Source organism: Columba livia, chromosome 2, assembly GCF_036013475.1.
Source record: "Columba livia isolate bColLiv1 breed racing homer chromosome 2, bColLiv1.pat.W.v2, whole genome shotgun sequence".
Taxonomy (NCBI): domain Eukaryota; kingdom Metazoa; phylum Chordata; class Aves; order Columbiformes; family Columbidae; genus Columba; species Columba livia.
The window spans coordinates 16,444,277-16,459,476 of record NC_088603.1 but is presented as its reverse complement, the minus strand read 5'-3'; the positions used below and the strand labels follow the sequence as shown (position 1 = coordinate 16,459,476).

The window sequence follows — 15,200 nt, the reverse complement described above, 5'->3', positions numbered from 1 at the left end:
CCTGCAAACCCAACAGGGAAATTACTATTGCATGTCCCTCTGTCTCACTGAAAGACTGAAAGCCTTCATTTTGCAAAGCTGTAAAGCTTCCATTTTTAGCACAGAAGAGCTGCAGAACGATGAAGAGTCTCAAAGCAGTCTGCTGAAAATGACATTTAAGTTACTTTTCTGATGTAGGCCTAATAAGAGAAATATTTCAAAATTATATTGTTCTTATATGATGGTATAGGTATACATTTCAAAATCTAATTTTAGGTTCTGAAATCTGAAAATATATATTTAAGTATGTATATGTAAGTATATATATAAACATATTTGCTGTATTTTAAAATCATTATTGGATCAAGACTAAATACTTGAAATACTTTTCTGTGTGCTCTCTACTTCTCATCTCTGGACTTGTGTCAATTCCATATGCAAATAAATTATCTTATGAGCGCTGGAGTAGATTTTAAAGTTGTTTCCCACTCTTATAAGTTCTATAGACATTTAACATGCAGCATTAAGGCACCATTGCAGCAGCTGGAAAGCCATTCAAAGTAGCCTCCATTTGGAGACCAGTGTTTCTAGGAAAGGCTTCTATAGTATCCCAGTGTACAACTGCTGTGATTGTATTTCTCAGGTGATGGACAGTTAACATTACAAGGTATGTGAGGGTGCCTTATGAGCTCCCACTCCATGACCCAACAGTCCCCTGTACTCAGCCCTCTTGGTGAGCGGTCTGCCCGTGTAGTTTTGGTGATCGTTTCTGATGAGTGTGACAGCAGTGTCCCCAGCTGAGCTTGTCATCTGCAGTCTCAGGAGTTACCTAAACACATGTGCTTGCTGTGGGCAGGTCGTCTTACTTGAGGATGCTTGGCAATGTTCAGAGATGATGCCCGTCAGTACTGCAGATGGAAACAACCATGCCTATGATCTTAAGATTTTTCAAGAGCCTGGAAAAAAAGGGTTTCACTCAAGAAGCAACCCAAAGGGAGGAGGTGGTGGTGGTCTCTTTTTTACTGGACTGTATGTACTGTGTGTGACAGCTCGTTACCAGTCCTAGAGCTCCATTGTCATTCACTCGTCTTCGATCCCACATGGCAGTGCTGAGCTATTTGGGTACTTGCTGGCATCCGTGTCTTCTGTGCCATCATTCTTCTCTCTCCCAAGTGTCCTTTTCAAGCTTTGCTGTGTTGCTATTGCAGCTTGTCTCTCAGAATGTTTGTTAGCAGTACAGATTCAAACTCTTTCTGAGGAGTATGGGATTCAACCCGTAGAACTTGTCACACGACTTCATCCACTTTCATCACTAACAGATGGTGGTTACTGGTTCTGGCCCACATCTGTCACCACAGATGTCTGTCTGGAAAGACCATGTATAGCTTTCCTTTCAATTGCTGGTATGTCCTGCACTCAGGAGTCTGTGAAGTATTTGATTGATCCTTTTGAAAAGAAAATTGTGAAAGAGAGAATATGACCTGTGAAAGGGAGTATATGACCTGGTTGCCGGCAGGAAGGAGGAAGAGGGCATATGACACAAGAGGTCCCTCCTCAATACAGGCTGAGATTTTGGTGCACACATTTGATCATTTTTATAGTGGAATGAGCAATGGTAAGTTTTATTCTCCAGACTCTGCAGGCAAGAAGTGTGTATCCTTCCAGAGGTGTCTGGCTGCAGATGCACATCCTTCAGTGTCTTAACTCAGTTTAGAACTGCGTTTTTTAAATGAATCTTCTGATTGTCCTCACTTACTGTGTTTTGATTTGGGAGCATGCCATTTCTTTAAACTAAGTGCTCTGGGAGCGCTCTTAAGTGTGTTGCGGCTACTAGCAAAAATTTACTCCAGAAGTCCAGAGCAGAGCTAGTTTTATTAAGAGACTGCTTGGAAACAGAGTGTGAACATTGCATTCTCAGTGTCAGTGGCTTCACCATGTAATTCTGTTTCTCTTCCTGTTTCTCTGCCTGTCAGTGTGGGTGCAAGCTCGCTGTCGTTGTCGTCAGCACCCACCATTCTTACAAATCCTTTACAATCAGTGGGACTTGGTTTTGGATCCCTCTCCAGATTCAGTGTTGGGCTCAGCATCCCAGAAATTAAACAGACATAAAATCTAATGCCTTAGGTATGTAGTTTGAATAGTTTGGGAGGGATAGAGGGAGCACATATATTCTTCTGCCCAGAACTCATCTTAGTCATAGGCAAAGCAGGTAGTTGGCTACAGCAGCCGCTGGCCAGGAGCAGCCGAGGGAGCAGAGATTCCCGGCTGCTCTTGCGGAAGCAGCGGGCAGAGGTGGCAGCAGCAGCCTGGCTCTGCTGTCTGTCTTTGTGCACCTTGGTGGCAGAAACTCCACCGTGTCTGCCCTGCTGGGAGACCTGGAGCTGCTGCCGGGTTACTCAGTAGCACACTGACAAACTGTCCTGTTCCAGTGGAATTGTGCGTATGGGACTAAGTTAACCCTGAATCAAACTGATGATCAGATGAGCAAAGGCAAGCAGCAAAAAATGAAATCACTGAGGCTGGAATATTTTCCCGATTTGCTCCAGGTATTGTGTATGTCATCTTGGAGTCCAGTGGTAAAGCTGTAGGCATTACCCTGATGCTGGGGAACTGGTGCTGACTTAAGTCATCAGGCTTTGCTTCTGACTTTGCCATATCCATAGAAAAATTCAACACTGAGGGTCAGTTTGTTTCTAATGTCAAATACTGATTGATTTTAAAGCCATGATTTAAAATTGACAAGCAGAAAATGTGTTTGCACTGTTGATTTTAATATGTGGTGTGTAAGCCAAAACAGACACTCAGTCTAGCTTTTGGGACAGCATTTAGGGCACGTTTTAGTATGCAGTCCACTTGCAAAGCGTTTATTTTAAAATCAAAGTTTCTTTGAGTTGATCAGAAGAGTAAATAATCCATGTGTATTGAGATGATTTATGTAGCTTTGTGCATATTCAGATTCTTGAATTTTATGTTTTTTATTATGTCAGAGTATTCAATCAAAATGTGTGTCAAACTGCATTTGAGTGGACGTTAGCATTCAGTTAAGAGGTGTAAAAACATTTTGAAAGAGATTTTTATTAGTTAAATAAAATTATCAGAAATGTGCTTGGTACGTGTAAATATTTAGACTTACATTTTTACAACTATTCATATATTTACATAAACACTCGTGGGACATGTTTGATCCCTTCAGGCAGAGGAAGGACTGAATCCAGTTCCACTTTTCATTTGTGAGCAGGCTCATGTGTGTATGTCCAAATAAGCAGTGAGTCCATCTTTTATATGTACAATATAGTTCTGTTCTCCACAGTTGAAGCACATGTACTGCTCTTAAAAGAAGAATGAGTTTTCTGAAAATTACAAGTGTGCTTTTAAATTAAATTTAAAATTGATTATTTCAGAAACTAGTCTCTGGTAGTATGTTTTGGGGGTTTTTGTGGGGTTTTTTGTTTCGCTTTTATTTGGGTTTTCTGTTTGGGTTTTTTTGTTTTCTTAAATGATTTAATTAAGGGTATAATACAGATTCCACACACCTTCCACATAACGAGATCTCACTGCAGTGTATTTTTACTGAGTTCAACAAGCTGCCTAATGTGAGGTGTTCTGCCTCCTTTCCCCTCTGTAGCACTGCCGGCTGTCACACTATGGGATGTCACCCCGCTGCCTGGTGGAGGCTGTGACACCATTGGGAAGCAGCGAATATTTTGACTAGGGATTACTTGCTTTTGTTAGAGAAATAATGACAGTGTTTGCAAATAGCCAAGCAGAAGTCAGGCAGATAAAATCCCAGGTAAATAAAAGTAGAGCAATGTATGTGGCGGGAGGATGGAGTCCTGTGATGGATTCTGACCTGATTGTTACCACCGAGGGACAGCACTTCTGGGGTTACAGAAAATACACCTGTAGTTGTGTCAGTTTCATTACTTACAAAAGTCAGGAAAAGTCCTAGAATATTCCTTATATTATTAGAAAAGAGACAAAGAAGAAAATAGCACATTGTTATGCTGCTGTTCTAATCCATGGTGTGTGTGCATCCCGAATACTCTGTGCGGTTCTAGGTTATCATCTCTCCCTCATGTAAGCAAGGATGCAGCAGAAGAAAGTCCAGAGAGATGAAGCAAAATTATCAATAGAACAACTTCTGTATGAATAACAAGTGGATAAAGACTGTTCATGTTGGAAAGCAGGTCTGTGCAATGAAGCTCAACAAGAAGGCAGAATTACGGAATGCCTTCTTTGTCTACTCTGCCGGAGGCTGTCCTGGGGAGCCCTGTACCCCTGAGACCCCGGATGAAGCCAGGTCAATGGAAGAGTTTGCTTTAGTCAATGAGGACTGGGTTAGGGAGCAATTAAATAGTCTGGACATCCATAAATCCATGGGTCCAGATGGGATGCATCCACGGGTGCTGAGGGAGCTGGCTGAAGTCATTGCTGGACTGCTCTCCATCATATTTGCCAAGTCTTGGGAAACAGGGGAGGTGCCCGAGGATTGGAGGAAAGCAAATGTCACTCCAGTCTTCAAAAAGGGCAAGAAGGAGGATCCGGGTAATTATAGACCGGTCAGCCTCACCTCTGTCCCTGGGAAAGTAATGGAACAGCTTATCCTTGGTGCCATCTCAAGGTTAATAACCCTCAAGGATAAGAGGGTTATTAGGGGCAGTCAGCATGGCTTTACCAAGGGTAAGTCATGCTTGACCAACCTCATAGTCTTATGAGAATGTAACAAGGTGGATGAATGATGGCAGAGCGGTGGATGTGGTCTACCTTGACTTCAGTAAGGCATTTGACACAGTCTCCTACAGCATCCTCACAGCTAAGTTGAGGAGGTGCGGTCTAGACAATAGAGTAGTGAGGTGGGTTGCAAACTGGCTTAAGGAGAGAAGCCAGAGAGTGGTAGTCAATGGTGCGGAGTCTAGTTGGAGGCCAGTATCTAGTGGAGTGCCTCAGGGGTCAGTACTGGGGCCAGTATTATTCAATATATTCATTAACGATTTGGACGAGGGAATTGAGTGTACCATCAGCAAGTTTGCTGACGACACCAAGCTGGGAGGAGTGGCTGACACGCCAGAAGGCTGTGCTGCCATCCAGCAGGACCTGGACAGGCTGGAGAGTTGGGCGGGGAATAACCTAATGAAATTTAACAAGGGCAAGTGTAGAGTCCTGCATCTGGGCAGGAACAACCCCAGGTTCCAGTATAGCTTGGGAAATTACATATTAGACAGCAGTGTAGGGGAAAGGGACCTGGGGGTCCTGGTGGACAACAGGATGACCATGAGCCAGCACTGTGCCCTTGTGGCCAGGAAGGCCAATGGCATCCTTGGGTGTATTACAAGGGGAGTGGTTAGTAGATCAAGAGAGGTTCTCCTTCCCCTCTACTCCGCCCTGGTGAGACCCCATCTGGAATATTGTGTCCAGTTCTGGGCCCCTCAGTTCAAGAAGGACAGGGAACTGCTGGAGAGGGTCCAGCGTAGGGCAACCAAGATGATTAAGGGAGTGGAGCACCTCCCTTATGAAGAAAGGCTGAGGGAGCTGGGTCTCTTTAGTTTGGAGAAGAGGAGACTGAGGGGTGACCTTATTAATGCTTCTAAATATATAAAGGGTGAGTGCCACGAGGAAGGAGCCAGGCTCTTCTCGGTGGCAAACAATGATAGGACAAGGGGTAATGGGATCAAGCTTGGAACACAAGAGGTTCCACTTAAATTTGAGAAGAAACTTCTTCACGGTGAGGGTGACAGACACTGGAACAGGCTGCCCAGGGAGGTTGTGGAGTCTCCTTCCCTGGAGACATTCAAAACCCGCCTGGACATGTTCCTGTGCGACCTCACCTAGGCGTTCCTGCTCCAGCAGGGGGATTGGACTAGATGATCTTTTGAGGTCCCTTCCAATCCCAAACATACTGTGATACTGTGAAGTCATGAACAGCACAGAGGGCACGAGTCAGGAGGATCTGGGGGCACCCCCTGAATCTAGTGCAGAGCAGGTTCAAAATCAACAGAACAAACTCATTCTTCCCCCAACACAGAGCTCTGAAACTGCTTGCCTCACATACTGGAGATGCCAAAATTTTCATGAATGCAAAGAGTAACTAGGCAAATTCATAGAAAATGAGTCTATTAGGTATGAAGGCAACATGTCTCGTTTAGGAATTCCAGGAGCTGAAACCTCCTGGAAACAGGCAGAGAAGCATCAACACGTGCCTTCCTTTTTCTTAAGCTCTTCCCTGTGTTTTTATTTCAGAAGGTAAATATATATATTTTATATATATATATATATATATATATATATATAAAATATATATATATTATATATATATATATAATATATTGTATATATTATTGCATGCAAGTTACTTGTTAATTTCAAATGTATGTGTTAAACTGAGAGGAAAAATGTGGAAAAAACATAAATGTCTAACTTTTACTGAAGATACTGGACAGCTTGTCAGCGGGGAGGCAGAAGTATTACATTTCATTTTGGAGTAGCAATAAAATTAATAGTATACCCCAAAATCTAAATATAAAATACTGAATGCTAAATTATCAGGTTTCTGCCTTTGCAATATATTTTGCTTAAATAATATATGGGTGCAGGTTTTCAGTTGAGCTGACAGAGTAAACAGTTTCCGAGGGATGATTGTAGGCTGTCAGAGCAGAAATCTGTGAACCAAGAATGCATTTCACAGGGCACAGGAGTTGTTCCAGTTTGTAGAATCAGAGGTTTCTTTCCTAACAGCATCTCAAATAAGTTTTCAGAGTTTATTATTAGAACCTGGAAGAATGAATAGAAGTAGGATTTCTGATATATTACACCTGTTCTAGATCTCCAGGCTTTTCTGTGTTAAGATGCTGAATCCAGACAACTCAAATGTGTTGTTTACATGAGTCAACTTCATTAAAAATTCTAGGGAGTTTGTGTTAATTCACAAATTCCAAATAGTTTATTTTTTTACTTTGGAAGTAGGTAGGATGTTGGATTAAGTATGCAGAGGTATAAAAGAGGCAGGTACTGAAAATGTTGGAGCAGATTCTACATAGAAGACAGTGACTACTGGCAACTATTGAAGAAAAGGTTGTAACAGATCAAGTTCAAAATATCCATCCCTCTGTACACTTCCAGATCCTGGTAATACGAATTATACATTACAGATTAGTTCTCGGTTTAGTGCAGTTCTGTGCTGTTGCCAGCTGACCTCAAATTATTCCAATGCGTATTCCATCATGTGCTTTTTTTTTTCTTGCTGAGGTGAGTAAATTCCGATCAGAATTTGAGTGATATGAACATTATTGGGTCATTCTTTGTAAATGGTAAAGTAAACTAACGGCTACATTTCATGTTGTCTGATGATTCTAAGGGCAGGTCTGGATGGGGGGACTGATGCCTGGGTACCTGCTGCCAGCTTTTTGAGAAGCTTTCCTTTTATTGCCACACACGTCACTCACCTTCTTAGGGACTGTCCCATTATAGTATATGCTATGGAAACAGCGAGTCCTATGGTCTTCACCTTAAATTTCCTGGGTTCATTGATTTTGAATCAGAGAACTAAAGATTCTTTTAAATACCATGCTAGTATTTGAGTAGACATATGTATTGTGCTTTCCTAGCTGTATTCAACCAGCAAAATAATATATGTCTCTGTTTTAGCTCTTTAATCACTAATTCCGTTTGAATATAGTTTTTTAATTAGAACTACACAACATCATACATCTTCTCTCCGTTTAGAACTGTGAAAATTCAGAAAGCAAAGCTCATTTCCTGCCATCCGTTTTGCAGTGTATTTACTCCTAGAGCAATGGAAGCTTCAACTACAGATACTCGTTTATTCTTTAAGAAGCAGGATACTGTAGCAAGAGAGTGATCAACAGGAAAATAGTAATTACAGTTCATAAGATTTATTTTTATGTGCTGTTTTTTTAATGAATATTTCATCTTTATTTCAGAAGATACATGCTAATGATATAAAAATTTGTTTTTATTGAATAAATGTTTAGTCTTCAGTGTAATTTGTAATACATGTGTTGAAAATGGGGACTTCTTTTCTGTTTATCTATGGAATTAATCTGACATTAATAATGAAACCGTTTAATATAGTAATGTACCTTTTCATGCTAAGGTTACGTGCTATAAGGTGGACAGAATAGGCCTGTACGTCTGTTATACATCATATGTGCTTTTCTGGTGAGCTGTTTTCCGAGGCTTACAGCCATGGTTCATGTTCTGAGTCAGAAGTGGGTTTTCCAGTTGCAGATGAGGTTACCTGCACTGGTTGCTGCTTCTCCCGCTGCTGCCGGCCATCCCTGGAGCCGTGCTGCCTGAGGTGGCGTCACCTCTCCAGCCGTCCTTGCCATTCACAGAGCAGTGTCTCATCCTGGAGACACTGATTGCTGCTTGTGCCAGGCTTCTGTAAGCCAGGCTGTGTTATTTTGTTTAGGTTGATGCTACTTCTAAATTACATTAGCTAAAAGTATGTGTTCCTGAATTCTGAAATATTTGTAGTTACTTCATAAGAAAGCTGTTCTTCTGAGCAAGGTTTTACTTGTATATTTTATTTTCTGCATGGAATATTTGGCCAAATTATGAGCCCCTTGAAGTCATCATTTATGTATGTTCAATTGAATTTCTTTCAGTGGTTGTAAGCAGTAGTCTCTATATATTGTTTTTGTATTGAGTATATTTCAATCTCTATCTAAAAAAGTTTAATTAAATGTATTCCTCCTCACTTCAGCAGTTGCTGTGGTGCCAGGCATCAAGCAAAGCGTGTGAGCTTGTCATCCTCTTCTTTCGGTGGTGGCTATTCTGAGGCAATGTTGAGGACAAGAGGAGAAAACACCCCAAATGACATGCTGATAGGGAAGGTCTATATTTGCTCTAGGATTGAAGTGGAGAAGGGAGAGCAGGAATCACAGAATCACAGAATGTCAGGGATTGGAAGGGACCTTAAAAGATCATCTAGTCCAATCCCCCTGCTGGAGCAGGAACACCCAGATGAGGTTACACAGGAATGTGTCCAGGCGGGTTTTGAATGTCTGCAGAGTAGGAGACTCCACAGCCCCCTGGGCAGCCTGTTCAGTGTTCTGTCACCCTCACTGAGAAGAAGTTTCTTCTCAAATTTAAGTGGAACCTCTTGTGTTCCAGTTTGAACCCATTACCTCTTGTCCTATCATTGGTTGTCACCGAGAAGAGCCTGGCTCCATCCTTGTGACGCTCACCCTTTATATATTTGTAAACATTAATGAGGTCAGCCCTCAGTCTCCTTCAAACTAAAGAGACCCAGCTCCCTCAGCCTTTCCTCATAAGGGAGATGCTCCACTCCCTTAATCATCTTCGTTGCCCTGTGCTGGACTCTCTCCAGCAGTTCCCTGTCCTTCTGGAACTGAGGGGGCCAGACACAATATTCCAGATGCGGTCTCACCAGGGCAGAGTAGAGGGGAAGGAGAACCCCTCTCAAGGAACATGATTACCTCTGGAATTTGGATGCTGGGTGCCCTACTTCAAGGGTTTCTTTAATGTATTCAAAGAGCTGTGAAACGTGTAGCCAAAACGTGTCAAAAGCAAACGTCTGCTACTTCCACCACTTAGTCTCCTAGTGCACCAGGAGCAGATCTATATTGTTAAAGCTAAGCTTTGCAGCCATGCAGGCATCAGTATGGTACCATGTAATGGGATTTTAATTTTAATTAGCTAAAAATACAGTAAATTACAGGGTTTGATTGTTTTTTAACCATCGTTTCTATTAAAGAATATTAACACACTCTTTGAAATCAAACACTTGACTTTGAAAGTGGAGCATTCAAAAAAAGTTGGAAAATGTCAGAATGAAGATTGTTCAAACTGTTTTAATTTGTTCCTTGCATGTATGCATAACGATAAGATCTTTAATTATGTGATCACATAATTTTTTCACAGGAGGAATGGTGCCTGGAGAATGAATCAGGGTGTTTATTAAAGGAAGCTGTTGTCTCCAGAACCCTTGCCTTAATTGCTGGAAAGCATAGTAATTTAAGTAGAGGGCTGCAGGAATCAAAAGCACACTCTCTGAGGCATTGGAAAGCTCTACTGAAAGACTAGATTTTATTCTTTCTCTTTCAAGGAGTTTTTATGTGATTCTGGAAGGTCACTTACTTTGGAGGTGATCTCTGTGTTTTGTGGCACACAGGCTGAGGTACCTGGGCTCTCAGCACAGCTGCATTTGGAATGAATGCAAGTGTGCTTTGAATGTATAAAACACTGCAAAAATGCAAAATCCTCTGAAAAGTAAGACCTAAATTGCTTTACACCAATGTGGCAATGCCAGGATTGGCAAAATAATCCTCTGTTTTTTAAATAGCCTGTTTCTTCTCTGTAAAATGGAAATACCATCTCCTTGCTACGGTTCAGTTAATGATATGTTTTGAAGCATTCCTGCTGAATCCCATGTAGGGAAATTATATATAATCATGTAACATATAGTTATGATATATTGTATATAAATATATATATATATATATAAAATCTATAATATCTTATATGATACTTAATATATAACAAGGAAACCCCTGTTGGCTAACATCATATATGTGAGGGTTTGGGAACACTGCTGGCTGATGGGGATAAAAAGAATGAGCAATCACTTTGAAATCTGAAAAAATGAGGCAGGATCCTACAAATACTCAGTTCACTCCATAAAACTGAGCGTTCCCTGTGTATTTGTCATCACTGCACTAGACGAGGCAGGGATCCTGTAGAGGGAAACAGCGTGTGATCATTTACTGAGATATATGGATGTGTCCGTCGTTTTAAGTGCTCAACGTTGAGCTGTGTTTGGTGTCTGAGTTGCCTGGCCAGCCCACGTGTGCCAAGGCCTTTTTAGAGACAGGTTTGGCAGTTTATTTCCCTCGAAGGTCATTGTAAGAGGAAAACAGGAATGTTAGAGCCAGATTTCTTGCTGATTTTGTTGTGTTGCCTTGTTGACAACTGATCTTTGGTGGAGGGAACTGAAATCCCAAAGACTTTTTTTGTTCTTTGCCTTTTATGGATAAAGAGTTGTTTATATGTTTTGCGGAGTTAGCACATGAGTGAGTGTAGTGAGAGTGTATGAAAATGTTTAAGGTTATAAAGAATAGGTTATATTTTAAATCAAAATCTCTGTTAGGAGGAAAAGATGGGATGTTTTTTCTCCATAAGTGTAATTCTTCAGGACAAACTTTCTGATTATATTTTAATTTTCCATAAAAACCACTCTAAATCTAATATAAGGGATTCCACTTAATATCCTGTTTAGTTTGGAACATCTACTTTAAAAAAATCAAGTATTCATTATCTATGTTACTGAAATCTGAATTTATGCCTATAAATTTTTATCCCTGGTCTTATTGTTCTCTTTTATGTGCAGCAAAGGTAAATACATTGTTGTTTTATATTGATAATTCTCTACATCTAAGCACCACAGTAAAACCCAGTCAAAACAACAGGCTAAAATAATTTTTCCATGGCCGTCTCTTTTATGTCTGGTCTTACACTTTTTTTTTTGAAGTTGGATTTACCATTTCTCAGGGAAATAAATTCATAAATCTCTGCTTTGGTGAGGGAAATGAGTGTCTTCTCTTTTGCACAACATTACAGCATGCCTTACAGTACCGATTTTACTTGACAAAATCAGTTATGGAATATAGAGGGAATATCAATTTACTGATTGAAATGGAGCAGATACTAGTACTTAGGCAATTTGCCTAAATTTGTTGTCTTAGAAGAGGTCTATAGCCTGAATAGTGGGGCGTTACTGCATTTTTCAAATGACACTATGTGTATGAAATATGAAAACATGGAATGATTATTTTAAATTCAAAAGGCTCTTTTGTCATGCTTATGCTTGTTCTAGATGATACATTTTTCTCTTGAATTGGAAGGAAATGAGATAGTAGCCTGTTAGTTCATAATGTTACTCACTTTCCCTGCTGAAATGCATTTTTAAATGACTAGAATATCTACTTAAAAAAAAAAAGTAGCTTACTTCAGAAGGGCAGGAGTCTGGTTTGCTATTTCTCTGCCTTAATAGGCAGGATTTCACATGAAAGAATCAGTCTGGCTTCTCATGTGCTAACAGTGGCAGGATGCAGGTATCATAAAGTAAAGATGATGTGCCTCCCAGGTGTGATTCTGATAACCACGGAACGAGTGCTACAGCCAAGACAAGTCTTGCTAGTTTTTCATCAATAAATTCATTCTGTTTACCAAACTGTATATTGAAACATTTCAGTAAGAAAGTTGGCAGTGAAGAACACATATAGGTGTAAGTGTTTAATAGTTTAACTTTGGTGTAACAAGACATATCAATAGATTATTAAAGTAATTTTTTCTTAATACGTAATCCTTGTGGTTTAAATGGAAATGGCTGTAACTGATTTTCTGTGCTTACAAATGAAGACTATTTTTAGAATAATCTACTTCTGTATGACAGAAACATATATATTGTTGTATAATTCTTTGTCCATAAGAGTCTCAAAATACATTCTCCAGACTGAAAAAGTAGAGTTATTACCGTTTTGTGGTAGCTGGGGGAAACGTTATGCAAGATTTCCGAATTAGAGTGCTGGCTTTGGAAGCCTGATGCTTCGGTGTGGCCCAGAAGACAACTCCAGAGTTGTCCGCCCTCTTTTCTTGTGCAGCCTTGTGCTGGGTGTGCAGAAGTGAGAGGTATCGTGGTTCCTCGCAGTGGTGGAAGCCCAGCAGCTGTCAGATGCCTCCTTGTTGTGCCACCATTGCATCTAAGTTGCTCACAAGCCACTGCCATCCCCATGTGGAAAGAAGAAACGATAATGTGACTCCATAGAGATGCCCCAGATGTAGCATCTGGCCACAGTACTGAAAGCTTTGGACCTCCAAGCTGTAAATTACGAGTACATTGATGAGGCTTTTGCTTTTTGTCTGTCCACAGTCACCAATTATAATAACGTCGTAGAAGCAAACTCAGATTCAGATGATGAAGATAAATTGCATATAGTGGAAGAAGAAAGTGTAACTGATGCAGCAGACTGTGATGCCAGTGTGCCAGATGATGACTTGCCAACAGACCATACAGTATTACCAGAAAGCAGTGAAAGAGATGGGAGTACCAACAGTTGCTGGGAAGATGAAGGTATGTTCATTCTCACTGACGATGCTATGCAGAAGAAGGTTTCTAAATAAAGATCTGATACAACTTTTTGGTCACATTTTACCGAAATAACGTCTAATATTCACAATCAAAAAACAGATTTTCTAACGTATTTATTGTCATATATTTTATGTTCTTTATTTAATATTCGAGGCAAATTTGGATGTGCATTCATTCCATTGGCATTGTTATAAAGGAGCTTAAAACCTGTAGATGCAGCGTTTTCAAGGGTGATCAGAGTCTAGTTACTTGCTTTTAGTTTTTCCAAGTCTTTTTTCCATGGCAGGTCTCTGCTGTAGCTCCCAGTAAAGTTCAAGGTTTGCTCAGCTTGAGGAGTTAGTTGTAAGACAAAAAACATGAAACAAAATAACTTTCCAATATAAATTTCTGCCTATGAGCTGCTTTTGCTATTTCTCTTGGAAAATATAGCCGGAAAAAAACAATTTTTATGTGATTAGTTTTAGAATTGGCTATCTTACTCATGGTGAATCTGTAGTTTGAAAACCCTGGAAGGAGGTAAATGTTGCACGTATTATGTAGCAGTTTTTGGAAGCTGAAAATTTGAAGCAATCAGGAAATCGACCTTTTTTATTGTGGAATAAGATATTGAGTTTCATAATGTCACACAGCGTGCTTACATTTGAGCCAAATTGGGATAAATGCATAAATTAGTGGAATTTATTGCAGAATTTGGCCTTAATCCCCTAAAAGATAGAGAATGTTTTCCAGCATAACCCTGTTTGTGTCTGAACTCCAGCCACAATCCTTTAGCATCCACCTTGTTAAAACTGGTCATTTAAGACAAATTGCATGAGTTCACATCTAAATAAACAGAAAGCAGTCATATGGTCCCTAACTGTGATCCAGCTGAGAGGGAACAGCTGAGAGTTCAAAGAATAGCATCAACTCAGCCTGTTTTCTATAGCTGCTGTTGCCAAGGTATGCTGTGCAGGGAAATGAGTATTTTGGAGCTAAATTATTAGTTGGTAATTTTCTTAGCTCTCCTATAGTATCTTTGCTCTACAGCAGGCTATATTTATCAGGAATTGCAGTTACATAAAATGGGCTGTGTGTAGACTGTTTCTTGAACCCATCAAGCACAGGTGTAGGAAACCTGAAGCGGGGAGTGAAGAAGAGCAGCACTGGCTCACAGAGGTGCTGGGTCAAGATCCTTTGGGCTGGAGGTTTCCTGGAGGTGTATCCACAGGTAGTCACTACACAGCGTCTTGCCTCAGACAACCTTCTGGGCTTTTTTATGGCTCTAGACACGTGGTGGTATCTGTTTTGACTCCTTATTTCAAATGCACCATTTTTAACCTTTTGAAATTTGTTTGCTAAAATGAAGCGTTTGAACCAAATTCTGCTGTGATTGTAGAATCGCTATATAGGCAATATTTTCTCTGCGTCGGTCATTGCTGACAAAGACAGGCTTTCATCAGTGTTTAGACAGACAAAAGATTAAACAACTGCCATACAGGCTTGTTCAAACTACCATAAATTTCTTCTGTAAAAATTATGTATTCTGAAGCCTCTTTTGTAGCAGCCTGGAGGGTTTCTTATTTGCTAGTAAGGATTTTTTTTTAATAAATTGTTTGAATTTCTGGTGATGGCTACATGAGATGAATGAAGGCTACATTAGGTTTTATGGAGCTTTGATTTGCTACCGCAAAGTGCTATTTACTTTTTAACAGCTTTCCTAGAATGAAAGGTGTGAGCTGAAAATCCTATTGTCAGTCTTGGTTGCACATTAGAAATCTAAAGATTGAATACGTGATCTCTCTCATACAGGGAAAGGTACTGAGGCAGGTGTCCATACAACACTAATACCATCTTCAGGACTGGGGATTATTTTGTAAAACATACACTGCAGCAGTTTAGTAAGTTGTGTTTCACGGGTAAAGTAGTACTGAAAGTTCCTGAGTTTAGTTGAACCTGACAGAATGAGTTTTTTATGTATTTATTCTGTTCACGAATGCCCAAGAATAGAAACAACACACGTAACATTTATCAGATTAGTTTGCTTCCGTTTCCAGTCATTCTAACAGAATTTCTAAAAGACCTTCGGAACAGGTGTTTTAAATATAAGGTGTCT

The 15,200-nt window shown here is 40.2% G+C and overlaps 1 protein-coding gene across 4 annotated transcripts in view; it reads left to right on the top strand.

Moving 5' to 3' along the window:
• ZEB1 (zinc finger E-box binding homeobox 1) overlaps positions 1 to 15,200 on the top strand; it is a 124,690-nt gene that overhangs the window by 86,214 nt on the left and 23,276 nt on the right. For all 4 annotated transcript variants that reach the window (XM_065050589.1, XM_065050586.1, XM_065050588.1 and 1 more), the window contains one exon: positions 12,890 to 13,090. Coding sequence is in view for 1 of the 4 variants with exons in the window: in XM_065050586.1 (XP_064906658.1) it covers positions 12,890 to 13,090 (201 nt within the window). In the remaining 3 variants the exon portion in view is untranslated. The remainder of the gene's footprint in view (positions 1 to 12,889; positions 13,091 to 15,200) is intronic.